Source organism: Rhyacophila brunnea, unplaced genomic scaffold (genome assembly GCF_057557595.1).
Source record: "Rhyacophila brunnea isolate RB1 unplaced genomic scaffold, BYU_Rbru_1.0 scaffold_8, whole genome shotgun sequence".
Taxonomy (NCBI): Eukaryota; Metazoa; Arthropoda; class Insecta; order Trichoptera; family Rhyacophilidae; genus Rhyacophila; species Rhyacophila brunnea.
The window spans coordinates 17,205,108-17,221,853 of record NW_028233350.1 but is presented as its reverse complement, the minus strand read 5'-3'; the positions used below and the strand labels follow the sequence as shown (position 1 = coordinate 17,221,853).

At 34.6% G+C, this 16,746-nt stretch overlaps 1 protein-coding gene across 1 annotated transcript in view; it reads left to right on the top strand.

The window, feature by feature from the left end:
* The window catches only part of LOC147063983 (paired mesoderm homeobox protein 2B-like), a 110,095-nt gene extending 94,063 nt beyond the window's left edge, over positions 1–16,032 (top strand). Inside the window, exons 3-4 of the mRNA XM_085959128.1 lie at positions 13,095–13,353; positions 15,965–16,032. Of these exons, the coding sequence (XP_085815254.1) occupies positions 13,095–13,353; positions 15,965–16,032 (327 nt within the window). The remainder of the gene's footprint in view (positions 1–13,094; positions 13,354–15,964) is intronic.
* Positions 16,033–16,746: the final 714 nt, after the last annotated feature.

Genomic DNA, 16,746 nt, shown 5'->3' with positions numbered 1-16,746 from the left:
TGATGCCAATTCATGCTTTTTATTATATCTGTCTATATCGATATTAGAAGACAATATGAGTTATTCTTCAATTAATTTCCTATTTTCTTCCTGTCAATATAAAACTTGATGTTTGTTTTATGACCATTGATCGAACTTCGTACCCTAGTTTAAAGATCAGTAACCTAAAACCTGCCCGTTGAAGACTCGGATGTCTATGCAGTTGTCAAGTGTCCTGTCCATTGAAGTCATCCAATATAGATATTACGTATATTACTCTCATTTTAGTACAGTACATACAATGTGGCGTTTTTAGCAGTGGACTGTAACTTGAAGGTGATTCTGGTTGAGGGGGGCTTAGACAGGATGTCAGACAATGACCTATATGTTGAGAGGGCTGGCGCGCTCTGGGGCCGGTTCGCACGCACTGGTAAACAGACGGTACACTTTTGATGGATGATATATGAGGTTAATGAATGATGACGATAATTTCAGGATGGATGATTTATAGACGCGACGTTCACTCAAACCGTAACAGATTTAGTGCAACGATGGTCGAACAGATACGTTTTGTATGAATCACTCTGTAGTTGTAGTTAACGCGTCCTCGTTTGTATCTAGTCGATAGCTTTCGCAAGCCTACGCGCTTGGCTGTCTTGGAGTAACTAAATTTAACTTTCATCACGGTTGATCATGACCCGTGACCGGTGGTCTTGTGACAATAATTGGGGATTTGAGGTTGGTGGAAAGAAAGGATGAATGGAAATATAATTATAATATTCATGATTACACCTTATTCGTCACAAGTCGATTTGAGTTGGGATTTTCACTCATTTTTGTTACTATCCAGCAATCCAAACCATATGAATTATGTTATTTTTCTGTACAGCAGACGGGGTTTTAATTGTTTCTGTATAATACTTATTTGGAGCAAGATTCTAAATTCTCATTCTAAATGAATCTAAGATTATTTTTTTCTTATTCAATATATATAATATATAGTATGTTTCTATATTATGTATACGTTGCTTATGTTTGTATACTATTTGTAGCATTCATAATTTATAAAATCAACATTCCTTATACACACACAACTCACGAGTGATCGCCCCAAAGGTACGAATCGTGGAGTCTAGAGAGATGCTTTCACAAGCATCGTCCTGCCACAAAGTAGCCGAGAGAGATGTGCGCCGGAGCGTTTTGGTATAATTTTAACTAAATAAACCGAATAAACAAAGCTAAAGCCTTCATTAGGCGGACCGAGCCGCGGCTTCTGATCTTCATCCCCAAACCCCCTTTTAGTCGCCCCCTCATCCCCCCGAAACGGCCGGCCAATCAGAAATGAGAGAGCATTTTATTTATTTTTCGTCCGACGGTCACCCATGGGCTGATTGCCCCACGGGTTCAGAGGGTCAAACAGCGAAAAACACGTACCCGAAAATCACCTAAATACACAAATGTTTGCGAAAATTTTCCCCATATTCGGAATGTGTGTAAAAAGTTTTTTTGCGATATGGACACCCTTTTTAACAGTTTAAAAATACTGAATTTTACTAAAGAGTGTTTGTTAAACTAGAATCGTTTTATGACAATATAATATAATGTATTCATTTATATACAGTGTTCTTAAAATAGTAAATGGGTATTATTATAATACATTAGTTTTATTCAATACTGAATATACATAAGATTTTTCTTTATTGAAAATTGATAATTTAAAAAAAAACCTCAGAAACATACTTAGATAAATTCAAGAATTAAATAGAGCTTCTAGGATTCGGAATCACATATTTCACTGTTCGGGTTCATATTTTTATCTGGATGATAGATACATACAAAGTAATTGATTCGCATTAATTTAATATATTATGTTAAAACAAATTAAATATAGGAACACACTTAAAATATCTGGGTAGTTAATACAAAGAATTTATAGTTTAAAATCGAATCTTATATCAGCATCGTTTGATTACGGCAAATTTTTTGGCAAGTATACAAGACTTACTATACATGTAGTGATAGGTGTATTTAATTTACAAATACTTTTGACAAATACAGAGAAACAACATTAAAATTGATCCAGTAATAATAATTTGTAATATGTATGTAGGTAAATATATTATCTTTTTGAAAGTGTTTTGAGACAGTGAAAGCAAATATTATTAAGAATGTGTATGCGTATTTTTGTGTGGGTACTCTGTTATTATTATTATTATTATTATTGATATGAATGTACTTGTTCAAGTATTATACATTTTACCAATGCTGTTATAACCGGTTTTTTATTTATTGTTTTCGATATAAGTTATGGATTCTCAGAAAATTGACTGCATACGATAAACAAAGATATGTTTTCCACGTTTTTTTTTTCATTTGATATATTATGTATTATATTCATTAATGGATTCATCGGCTGTAAACTCGAATTATTCAAGTTTTTCGTAGCAAATTAAAGTGATAAAAATACTCAATCAATTAATATTTTGTAACACGTCATAGGTTAAACAAGTGGAATTTCTCATAAAAAAAAAAAATCTGTTTATACAAACCTCCATTCAGTGGAGGCCCATATTATGATCCTAATAAAATCAGATATGGTCAAAAGAAAGAAAGAAACGAATGTCATAGTGATTACCATTTTTTTTTCAATATCGACATCGACATCAGAAGACCATTTAGATTGAGTGGGTATGGTCTTGATGTTCTTGACATCCTATGGGGGCAGGTATATCGTACGTTGCTTAGTGGCAGCAATAATAAAGGAAAAAAAGAACGCAAACGATAATTAAAACTTGTAAGCAGTGGTGTTTTTTCATGAAGCGGACGATGTGGTTTCTTCGTTAAAAATACCGATATTTTAGTTTTAAAACATCTCACGGGGGTCTCAATTATTGTCAGTGCCTCAGACTTCCACGTACCCAAAACTACCGCCGTTTGATATTAGGTTTCGTGGAAATGCTCTAATACATACTTAGTAGATTATGTATACCTATGTAGGTACTTAATTTTTTTCAAGATTTTTTTGGCATTTGTCTGTATAATTTACAATAATAAAAGAGTAAAAATGATAGACGGTGAAATTATGTCTGCCCAAGAGCGGCACTTTGCCTGTGGATGTCGCTGAATTTGATTTTTTTTAATTAATCTCTAGGTAAACCTATCTGCGTTAGAAATTATCCTTTGGGTCAATAATTATTATTTACGTGTGGATTTATGGGGTAATTATTTGAAAAATAAATCAGAATTTAAAACGACAAAACTTTTTGTCTAGATCTATATTTTTTCCATTTATTGTGTTAACTGTCAATTAATGGTGAAATGCATTGTATTATTATTAAATTTAATAAAACGCAATTTTTTTAGTACGTTATCCACTTTTAATAAATAAATCTGGACTGGTTTCGTCTGGCTCAGAGGGAAATGAGTTGAAAATGTCCCTCTGAGGCCGAGGAAACCGGTCCAGATTTATTTATTAAAAGTGGGAAAAGTACTAAAAAAATTGCGATTTATTAAATTAAATTATTATTTCTATCATTATTTTATCTGATTAAATGATTTAATGCTGTTTTTTACTGATATTTAATTATTCAATAATTATTAACTTATTTTTATTAATCATTGTATTAAACATATTATGAACCAATTTCTTCGATAGGAATAATATACTTATGTCGTAGAATTAATACCCTCAGTAGTTCCAAAGTTAGTTACATCCATTTTTTGACATATCTTATTTGTTATTTAATAAATGAGACTTTTCTACCATGTATAGTGCATCGCTAATACAAGTAGTACCTCGTTATAGGCTGTTCTATTTAACAATTTGGATTTTTCTTTAAAATTATTGTGTTTGTTAAAAAAATATGTTATTTGTGATAATTTATATGCACAGTTTCTTTATCTCGGAAGAAAAGTTTATGGCGGTAATTAAATTTGAACATAATCGATAGGTATGTGTGTTCGATTAACGTATCTTCAAAATAAATGTTCAAAGTGACAATGAATCTAACCCAATTCTAAAGTATACAACTAATAGCGTAATGTATATTTAAAAAAAATCCTGTAGACAAACGCCACTGTTGATAATTTCATTACGATCAGTTGCGATTTGCGCTCATTTGACCAAATAGAAAACAGTTTGCAATGAAAATTCCGCATCGCGAGCAAATAAACGGGTGGGGGCGCGGGTTTGAACGGGTAGTCAATATCTCCGGGTCACAGGTGATGCGAGCCACCGGGCCATGTATGCGGATTCGTTCAAACACCCTGCGACCCGATCCCAATCAGAGTTCGTTACACGCCGCTGAAGCTAATTGCATCAAATGCACTTGATGCTGCGTTTTTTGGATAACGCGAATGCACATTTTGATTTCGACACATTAGCGGACGGAAATGATATATATTATTATAACGATATTATTTTTTTTAATCAGGTTTCCATACGTGAAAAACATTTACGGTTCCGTAATCTCGTTTCTAACACCTTTACAAGGTTAGGTTAAATTACACTAGTACTTACAATAGTAAGGAAAAAAATACATTTTTATCAATTTTCGTACTCACCCAAATCTTTGCCAACCGGAACATTATTATTTCGTATATACAAGTAAATCAACATACAGTGGCCCCATGGACACGGTAAAATCGTCTTACAATTGTAGTAATATTATTTGCTAGCATAGAAACAAGCATTCCATCAAACAATACACACGCGAATCGCCTTATGGTGCCACTGTATAGTACTTATTTACCTATACTATACCAATTAAGTCTTCAAACTTGATTAACTCAAAACTATTAACACTATACTTGCTTTTATCTCTACCACCCGCCACGTCTCCACACCCGTTATTCAGGTATATACTGTGGCGTAACGAACGTCCACTGTTGTGTTGAGTGTCCCAGGAGTAACTTCCCAAGACGTTGGTTGGCGTGCTCCAGAGCGTGCGTGATTACTATTATAATACTATGTTATAGTCAATCCTCGATGAGAAAAGACTTACCGCTTGTCGTAACACTGTATACCTACTGCACACAATCTTATATTAAAGTGATTTAACGTAATAATAAACTAAGAATCTTTAATAATCATAAAAATATGTATGTATACAATTATAGATATCAAAATGTTAAAACCAGTAAACTATTGTAATATCCATAGTAATTTTATTAAACAGCAAAAAAACGAGTAACCTATGATGTTTTTCGAGTGTCATTAATGATACACTAGATATTTCCCAACAAGTAAAATACCTCCCCAACCCTTCCTACAGTATCTAGTCTACTTGAGATAGTAGATTTTCAATAGCAATCACTTGCCTAAGATATAGTTCTAGTTTAAATAGTTCTTTCCCTCTAAACGACGCCTAAATTCTGTTACTATTTTAAATGCAGAAAGTGAAATAATCTTTGCGCGTATAACATTTAGCTAGACATTTTATCCGACTTGTACGTTTAGGCACCACCGTTTTCCAATTCTTTCACCAAATATCCAGAGTCCAGACCTTCTGATGGGGATGCATACAAAGTACGCTTTGCTGGTAGACCCTCTTGCAATCTATACTTGGCTCATTCAGCCGCAGTGCTTATATTTTTGAATTGATGGAAATGTTTTCTTTTTATATTTAGTGGTACAAAATAATAAATAGGCACATATTATATTAAATATTTATTTTCTAATGTATTTAAATTAACATTTAATGTTCAAAGTTTGCGTGTCTGAAAAGAATCAAACTCTATTACTTTTAAAAGAGCTAGAAAACTACAATCAAACCAAATTCTAAAATATAGCCACATAAAAAATCTGCTAAGTTAATATGTCTGATGAGTGGAGGCTTAAGAGTGCTTATCTAAAATTAGATTCGGAAATCTCAATTAATACACGTTGATTGAAAACAATGTCTTAAACATATACAAGTTTTTCCTACTACCTATGTGATTGAATAATCTCTCAATATAACTTTAGCAAATTCATAACATATATGGCGAGTTTCCAATGCGGAAATGTGTATGATCAATATACAATGTAATTACAATACACTTTAATGCAAGGAAATGCAATAGAGTATAATACAGATATAATAAAACAATTCAAGTATTTTAAATTAGCTGGATATATCGTTTGGCAAGCAAAAAATGTCCAGGTAATCCTGATCATTAAACATTGACATTGATAACTGAATTCATATATTTGTATATATATATTTATAATATCATTAAACTTGTTTTTACATAGTAGGCGATACATGCATTTGAACATGACATTATAACTCGAAATAGTCTTCATCAGTAACTCGAATATTGAAAAAATTCAAAAAAAATCTTTGTGTTAAAAGCCTTCATATAAATGCGTTCGGTCTTCATAAAGAATCTATATTCTACATCAGTGGTGGCGAACCTATGGCACGCGAGATGATTTTCCATGGCATGCGTTTGAAGAGAAAGAAATACCTATAATAATAATAATAATAATAATAATAAATGACAGATTGCATTGTATAAATAATAGTAGGCGAATACTCTTCAAGAATAAGCATTACGTTTAATGTAAATATATAATTATTGCATTGGTTGGTCATTAGGTTTTATGCGTTACATATAATATTATCGCACTGACATCATTAGGCGGCGGGGGATGCCGCGTCGCGAACCTTGTGATCGATTTACAATGCTTGAGACCACTGTAGCGATAGAATGCCTCATCTGATCGGACCAATTCTGGTATAAATTTGTGCGTAAAGAACCAAAACCAATTAATACATTAACAAACAATTTCATTTCTACCCACAAATAATGGTTGCACCAAATAAGAAACAAAAACTTGGTGGAGCTAGTAGTAGTAATTCTGGCAGACAGTTTCAAAATTGGTGGACCAAATTCTATGGCGTAATTGAAAAAATTGATCATCATTTTTGTAATAGAATTCTCAAAAACTACTTTTTCCCCATTAAAAACTGCTCGGCATGTCAGACAGTTGAAAAATAATATTTGGGAAATTTTGGCACGCCTAAGTAAAAAGGTTCTCTAACCCTGTTCTGTATCATGCGTGTCCAACTCGCGCAAAAAATCGCGACTCGGATAATGAGGGGAGCTTTTAATTTTTGAAAAAGATGTTCGCACTGAGGATTTTTTTATCAGGCAGAAGAACTAGAAAAAGTTCATCTTTTTTAATGAACCCTAGTGAAGTCAAACGGTTGGATACATATAATAATTTATGTTGTAAAATTGTAAAAGGTAAGACTTATATTAATACTAAAACAAAACAATGTGGTAGAGAAAATATTTTTTTTTATGTACATCTACTAAGAATTATCGAGAAAAACTTTTCTTGTATTATCGTAGTATATTCTTGGGTTTTCACCGTGTCTCCTTCTTCCTTCTTTACTCGACGTTTCGGGCTCGTTGCAGAGGCCATTATCAAGAGATATGTTTTATGTTTTCAGGGTTTCTGTGGATTTCAATGGCCTCCTTTACCAATCGTGCGAAATATCCTTTATTCCGACCCAATATCTTGGTCTCGAAGTCAAATTTGTGCCCTGTATCCATCGAGTGCTCGGCAATTGCCGACATCGTGTAATGTTTAAGACGGTATGCTCTCTCGTGTTCACTCACACGCTTCTGTACCGTTCTAGAAGTCTGGCCTATATACTTTTTTGGGCATCCACGACAGCTTATCTGGTATACACCTGCCGAGTACAAAGGCTGTGAGTCCTTTACTGGTCTTAGCATATTTCGGACCTTTGTCGATGTTGAGAATATTGTTTCAATATTATGTTTCCGAAGTATCCTGGAAATAGTATCTGTGGTGTTTTTGATGTAAGGTAGATAGGCCCGGCCTTTGAACTGTATCTTTTCCTCCTGACTGATCGGGTTAAGGTTGATTTTGCTTCTGGTGGCTTTTTGGATCATATTGTGAGAATATCCGTTTGCTTGAAGAGCCTTTGATACTTGAGATATCTCGGATTTTAAATACGAAGATTCGCAGATACGCCGAGCTCTTGTCATCAAAGTCGAAATCAGACCCATTTTTTGAGCAGGGTGGTGGTGAGAAGAAGCATGTAAATAACGATTGGTATGAGTTGGTTTCCGATAGACTCTGTGTCCTAGAGAACTATCCAATTTTCTGATAACTTCCACGTCAAGAAATGGTAGAGCTCCGTTTTGTTCAATCTCCATCGTGAATTTAATCATCGAATGTAGATTGTTTAAATGGGCCAAAAACTCATTTAGAGCTTCTATACCATGAGGCCATATTAAGAAGGTATCATCGACATACCGTAACCAGCACGAAGGTTTTAATCTACACGTGTCAAGAGCTGTCTGTTCAAAATTTTCCATGAAAAAATTCGCAACCACGGGAGATAGAGGGGACCCCATAGCGACTCCTTCGGTTTGTTCAAACACTTTGCCCTGAAAGCTAAAGTAGCTTGACGTCAAACAGTGCTTGAAAAGTCCAGTCATTTCTGCGGAGAAAACTTCACCTATTAATTTTAGGGTATCATCTAGGGGGACATTTGTGAATAGTGACTCTACATCAAAGCTTACTAAAAGGTCAGTAGGCTTTATAGTCATATCAGCTAATAATTTGACAAAATGTGTTGAATCCTTAACCCATGATGCGGTGGCGTTGGTATGTGGTTGCAAAAGGGACGCCAGATATTTAGAAAGTCTATACGTGGGAGAGTCGATTGCGCTAACTATCGGTCGAAGTGGGCAGTCAGGCTTGTGAATCTTGGGTAACCCATATATCCCAGGAGTCTTCGGCGCTTTAGTAAATACTTTCCAGTATTCCTCACTAGGAATATCGGAAGATCGAACTAATTCCCTCGTTTTTCTGTCAATCTTGTCGGTGGGGTTCCGCTTTACATGTTTATACACAGGGGCTTTCAGTAACTCTTCCATTTTGGCAACATAGTCCGTCGCATCCATAACGACTGTCGCGTTTCCTTTATCAGCGGGTAAAACCACCAGTTTGTCGTTTTTTCGCAAATCGCGTAATGCTCGACTTTCCGCAGGCGTTATGTTACTTTGTGGCGGTTTTGATTTCCTGAGGATACGGCTGGCGTCTTGTCGTATTTATTCTGCAACAGCAGCGGGTAGTTTGTGTATAGCAGATTCAACTTCGCATATGATGTCGTCAACAGGAATGTGTTTTGGTGTTATTGCAAAATTCATTCCTTTTCCGAGTACAGCTATTGTTGCGTCGTCCAAGACAGCTGAAGACAAGTTCTTAACAACATTCAAATTGAGTGAAGGCGGAACACCTTTCTTAACGGATAGACTGCTCAATTTCTTCTTGTGCTTTTCAGTGTCCAAAATATATCGTCTGGTTGCTTGGTTGTGGGATATCCGGTCAATCAAATTCCAGTCGTCAATCTTCAGTAGATGCGATAAGTCCATGTGAAGTTTGTATAACTCCACTGATAAGTTGTTTAATTCCGTTCTAGTGAATTGAATCCTTTCTCTCAGCAGGAGGCCATTGGAATCCATAGAAACCCTGAAAACATTAATAGGGATGATGGATTACGATTAAAAACGTCATGGCTTCCGGCACTATCAGCAAAATCTAATATTCGAGCCAGTATCTCCGGTCGTAATGATTGACAGATTACTCTGAGCAACGTTTGCTCTTAGATAATCGGATTCCTTTTGACATTCTTAGAGCAACGTTTACATTCACATACCTACACCACATTTCATCATAAAACATATCTCTTGATAATGGCCTCTGCAACGAGCCCGAAACGTCGAGTAAAGAAGGAAGAAGGAGACACGGTGAAAACCCAAGAATATACTACGATAAAAAACAACCGTGAAAGCCTCAAACATTATATTTTCTTGTATTTTCATACGGATATTCTCTGTACAACATTGTGAAATTTATATTTTACTTTTATTAGTCATTAAAGTTATTTTCGATCGACTGCACAAAACACACTCGCGAGACATTTTTTAGATGTCCCCGTCTTTCGATACACGTCGGTGGCCCTATAGAAATGTGGCTTTAGCCAAAATAAATATTTAAAGAATATTTAGCGTTTACAAATGGGGCTGGATTCAAATAATATGTAGTGGCGAAATACATTTTGTAAAATTATTAGAAAATAGGGATTTGGAAAATATGCATATCGGATTTCTAAATTAAGTGTGTAATATGCATAATTATTAACGGTAATTTCCTGCAACTATTAACCACGCTAGTTTACCTGGTGCCCTGTTGTATGATACTTATTCACTAAGAGATGATTTTATGCTATATTTTGTTTAAAAACAGTGTATATTAATTGTATACTTTCTTCTTCTTTCTTTTTTGCCATATCCGCCCCTTAACTGGAGCATATGGACACCACGCGGCGCCTCCAAGAATCCCTGTCAATCGCCAGTCTTCTTGCCAGCGTCCCGCATCCCGTAGCTCCGCCGTATACATTCTGTAGATTGTATTTAGCGGCCTTCCAGGATGCCGGAATCCGGTCGGCTTGAAGAACAGGCAAGCCAGGTTGAAGTTCTCTTCTGGCATCCGCAGCACGTGGCCGAGCCAGGTCCAACGTCGCCTCATCACTTTCAGCGTGATGAGAGGCTGCTTGGTGCGTTCTCTTATCTCCTCGTTGCTCCTAAAGTCATACCACCGCTCACCCAGTATTCGTCGCAAACATCTGTTTTCGAAGCTCAGTATACGGTTGCTCTGAGCCATCGTAAGGTGCCACGATTCGCTACCGTAAAGCAGCACCATCAGAATGCAAGCGTCGAATAGGCGGCATTTGGTTTTGACCGAGTACAGTCGTGAGTCCCAGACATTCCGCATCGAGTTGAATGTTGCTCCAGCTATTCCCATTCGGATAGCGAGCTCTTTCTGCAAAATGCCATCTCCCGTGATGTGTACCCCCAGGTACTTGAAGCGGTCGACGCTCTCGATGTTTTGTCCGTCGCTAATCAGAGGGAAATCTTGTATACTAAGCATGTTCAACTATATTACTATAAGTAGGCAGGTAAAAGTTATCAATTTTGGGAACTTATTGCACTCATAGTCAAACTATTATCTTATTGTACAGCCTGTAGCTCTTGTAGAGCCTACTATGTGACTGTAAAAGAAAACTATGCCCCAATTTAAAGTGAAATATTTCATATTTTGTCTTTCTATTAGGTAGGTACTTCATAAAAAGGCTGTGAGTAATGCAATACGACTTAAGTTATAAAATGGGGTAAATTTGAAAACGGCTTTTACGTGAGCTGATTAATGAAATAAAAATTGTAATGGGTAATGTTTCCTTTTCAAAATTCGAATAGTATTTTGATGCCAAACCAGATCATCACTCTGGTATTTGTACGAAATTGCTAGTGGGAGCTCATACCATTGGTCCACTTTATGTCCACCACAGAAAATACGAAGAGAGTTTGTCTTGAATATAAAGTTCGTTGATGATGGAATTATTTATTCGTTTGGCTATCCACGGGTCATCTCTTTATTTTTTAATTCTCTTTATTCCTCTTGCTTTTACCACTCCAGTCCGCCAGGTATCAAGAGAAGAGAAGAAATCATATTAGTCACTTTTATAATGTTTTTGCTCTTAAAAAAATTACATATTGAGCATAGTATTTTTACTTAAGACGCAATTGGATGTTATTTGTGTTTTAATTAATTTTTTTATCGATTGTGGGCCTCATAATCAGGCAGTGCGTCGGGGCTTCATATTCTTAAATCCGACACTGTATATACCTAAGCAAAATATAATATAATGAATGGTTTTCAATTCATGTCATTATTTCAAATAAACGTGCATAAATTGCACATGCTTTTTATACCTTGATAGAAAATACATCGACACTTACAAGTATTTAAAACTAAGATATGTTAATAACACGATATCACTTTTAAAAAATGTTATAAATCCATTTACACATTCATAATATATAGAAACAGCAAATGGCTAATACAATATACCAGTCGTAAATATTATTAAGATAATTTAAAATGTTGACAGAGAAAAATTTGAATTTTACTGATGCCAGATCTTTTACCAACCTTCAGTGTGACCTTGCCTGTCTGAAACTGGTTCAGAAAATATTGAGAAGTACTCTACTGAACAATATATTGATATGACAGTAGTTAAGCAAAAATATAACAGTAATTTGTCATATGATTAGGTATATTTTAATTTGTGGGTTAGTAAATATAGTAACAAACCATTAAAATAACAGAGGCAATACAAATACGATATAGGTAGTAAGATTAATGAAAGCTTTTCCTTTGTAATATAACGTTTATTTTCATATATTCCAACACCATTTAGTTTAAGTTAAATATGACAATTTATGTATGTGGGGAACTATTTGACAACGCTAATTTAACCGGACTGCTAGGAGGTGCCAGATCCAAATAGTAGTATGTAGAAGTAATGTTTTTAAAGGAAAACTGTACTTTTTGAGGAGAGACCCAAATTTGGCATGGGTCCGGACAACCTGGAGAGACTCGTGGTTTTGGGTGACCTCCAGGGAAGGCGAATCAGAGGAAGAGTGTCTGCGCGCTGGAGCGACCAAGTGAAAGAGCTGACCGGGGGCACCATTCATTCTGCCCAGAGAGAAGCGGAAGATCGAGAAGGATGGAAAGTCTTGGTCGCTCAAAGAATGGCGAAATTAAAAAGTGTTCACGATACTCATTCATTTTGAACGTTTAGAATAAGGAGCCGCCTGAAATTTATCTCCCATCAAAATGGCTGCCATGTTTTCCAAATTGGCCGCAGAATATATAAACGTATTTTAATGTAATTTAGGTGTTTAATTGTATATTTTTAGGCATGCTGAATTTAAAAAGAGCTCTAAAATGTTGTTGGAAGTCCATATGATGAGATATCCAATACGACAACCAAAATCGCTTCCGAATTACATTTATTATGCAATGCTTCTATATTTTCTTTTAATTGATGTACGTATTTTACAAAAAGTGTAACATTTTTACTACTATGTGGAGGATATATTATCAAACTTCTTTACAATAAATGTTTGTTAGCCATTCTTCCACCATACATTTTTCACCATACATCCTTGCTCTGAAAAAAACAACATCTGTTTTTTCACGGTTAATATTATAATCCCACTTATATTTCTCTTTATTTTTTCAGGTTTGGTTCCAAAATAGACGAGCAAAATTCCGCAAACAAGAGCGTCTAGCGCAACAGAAGGTGACAGGATCAGGCGGAGGTGGAAACGACTCTTCGAAAAGCGGTGACCAGGGATCAGGGCTCGGAAGCGGGAGATCAGCGGGAGAAGCTCGTCCGGCGTCGCCACCTGCAGCGGCGTGTCCGACGCCAGGGTCCACCGCCAGTTTGTCTTCACATCATTCCTCAAGTGGTGATATTAAGCCCCTCAATAATGGACCAGGTAATATGATGACCGAGATGCTCAATACATATTTAAAATGTAACATAATCTACTAGTACACTGATCCAAAGACATAGACTACCATACAATAATTGTAAAACGTTTATAGTAGTGGCGAACGGTCCATAGATGCTGTAAATGCAGAGCACCCCCAGGAATATTTTTTACTAAACTACACTACTTCGAATGGTTCTATAATTTTTACATTATTTGTGACTTTCCTAATTAATAATTATTAATGACATTATATATTATGAATATAACGTAGATATATTTATTAAATAATATTTAGAATATTGCAGAGTGACCAAATCACACAAAACTACTTTATCAGCTGCTCACCATCAACCAATTTGTTACAAAATCCTAAGTAGATAATAATATATGTATAGCAAATTGTAGGTAAATATATATTTTAAAGACTAAGAGAATCCCTCCAAGCAAGTCACTGCCTGCCATTGGTTTCTAGTATGGTTTAATTGGTGACTGTAGAAAAATATTAATATTATCTTCACGGGAAACAGGAAAGAAAATGGCAGTCGAGTGTAGACGTTTTGTTTTTATGACATAATGAAATAATGGTAGTTTATTATAGAAAGAAATATTCCATTATACAAACATTTAATATAAAGCATTTGTTATCTTAATCCAACCCTGTCAAATACATCTCAGACCACGAACGTTATAAATGAATCTTCAATGCAAAGTAATTCGCTGATAATTTAATAATTAGCATTAGCAGTTTTTTTCAGCTTTTATTTTATATATGAAAGCTTCATCTATTTAGAAGAGCCTTTATTTCAGTGCCAAACAAAGAATTGCAATTAATTAAGTTAATAATTAATTATTTATTAATTAATTATTTTTATAAAATACACATAGGTACGATTTGATGACTATGTAAATATTTTCAGAAAATTTGACGAGCGCTCCGGTTCGTAAATTTTTCCATTTCGAGCGCTGATTAAGGGACTTACATAAGTATTGTATTATTAGATGATAATATAATAATATATCAAAATTAAAACTGTTATTCTAATGTTCTTGGAACCATTGCAATAATTCTGTCATATAAATTTTTTGACCATATTCTTCAAAAATTAATTATTAGCGGTCAACTTTTAGTCAAAATACGTCTAATTCTACAGTTATGCTGGCTTTGTATTTGTATCCTAAACATACTTGTGTTTTTTAAGATTTGTGAATTCGATGTATGTGTGTTTATAATATGTATTTACATGAATCTGAAGACGGAAAGTTCATAAAAAATACTACAAAAAATATCCAAAAAAGCATTTGACTCGTAAATCATTGCTAGTTATAACTGACATACGAGGGCAGGCTGACAAATTCACTGTTTCAAAAATAAACACACTAGTGCACCTATGGCTGGAAATATTTGTATTTTAAATATAATTTTCTTGAAGCTGAAAAGGCAGTTTCCAAAACGATGATTTTAAGCCGTTTTATAGGAGAATCCACCAAGGTATTCAAAATACAGATCTACAGCCACTATGATAGCATCGTTAAATCGTGGAGTAAATTTTACGGTGAGGGATTTGAGGTTAAGGGAGACATGATAATTTTGCGCAATGTCAGCTGAATAAAATTAATTGATGAATCATAATTTGGAAGCACGCAGCGCAATAATTGCAACTGCCTATTTATGAAGCATCACTATTAATGAAAGATTACGTCTTCTGCCAGTATCCTGTTTGTCTTTTTTCAGTTGGGCAGTAACGAAGACTCTTTACTAGACGATTATGAAGCATACCGGAACAAAAATAATTTGTATATAATATGTAACATCAATCAGTAACACACTAGCACAAGCATAAAACTTAATATAACGCAATGATTATCGCAATAATATATCTAAATAGACGTGCGTTCAAAGGCTGTAATAATTCGTACGTAAATGTATATTTTTTGTATAGAATATCGTGACACCTACTGAAAAATAATGTAATAAATCGGCTAATTGCACTAGACTTTAAAATCTTTTCATTATGAACCTTCAAGTAAATTAGAACGATTTTTCAGAAGTTTTTCTACGCTTATGATCCATATTATATTTGAGATATTTTGAAAAATAAAATTGATAACCTCATATAGATTTTTGTTAAGTCTGAATTTAATTGAATTTTAAAACCTACCCAATACAATCTATTTTCTTCATTCTAAGATATTATTTTAAGTTAACATTGACTTGTACTTATTCATCAGTAGTAATATCAAATTATTATTACTATCCCGTAAATATAACTGTCAAGCACCCACCTATACACTTACCCCCATAGCCAACTTTCTTCCAAAATTCACTCTACGCCACTATAGTCGGATTATCCATGTACGAGTAGTAAATCATTATGATGTCCGTACAATCTCAGAAAACTGGTGCCTTCTTCGCCAGCTGATAAAACTGACTTAGATTTCTTCAGAGGCTGTCAACTACTACGCTGCTACTGTTTCGATTATTTTTTGATAGTTGCGGATACTGCAGATTTCATCCATAATAACAAACCGTATTAAAGAAATGGTTGTGAAATGCGACAAATGTAATCAAATACTGCTGTGAAATTTGGATACCTACTGATATGTTTTGTTCCAGCGTTAGAAGCTTGTCGTTCATCGAGTAAAAAGCTCCAACAACTTCCATTCGATCTCATGGTGTTTTAGACTTCAGCTATCTCGCAATCGTTAATAAGAGCTAAGCGATTTTTCTAAGCCAAGTTTATATAATTTTAACATTTTTTGAATTAGTGCAGTTGATGGCCTTCCGTGTCCGTGTTTAAGCTCGACTCCGCATTTTTTAACCAAATTCATGTAATGGAGCAGACTTCGAAAATATTGTCGACAGTTCTTCAAAGATTTATTTTGGTGTAAAACCTTTGACAAACTATAATATCGGGTACCACAGCTGAATAATATCAGTTTTCACAAAAAAACCTCATTAAATTGAAACAGCTGTCAAAAGCGAATGGAAATTTCGAGTGAGATAAATAGGTTAAAACTATCAATAGCAATAATAATTTCGAGGCTGCGAATTCTTTAACTTACTAGTTGGTATATTACTGTCTAAAATATTAGGTATTTTATCTTTTGCTCTTGCTGTCTGAAGAATATACTAAAACATATTATAATATGTAGGTACCTAAGTTTCGCCCAATAAATCTTAGAGAGATACTTTTAACTGATTAAATTGATCCATTTTTCAGATATATAAAAGAAAATGATACATTTTTTTCAGAAGACGTGAGAACTAATTGCATTATTTTTTAAGAGCATGTCCGATCCTAATAGGAACATATTAGACTCCACAAAGTGGAGGTTTGTATTAACAGATTTTTGTTTTTACGATAAATGAATGTTAATCACTTGCTCAACTTATTA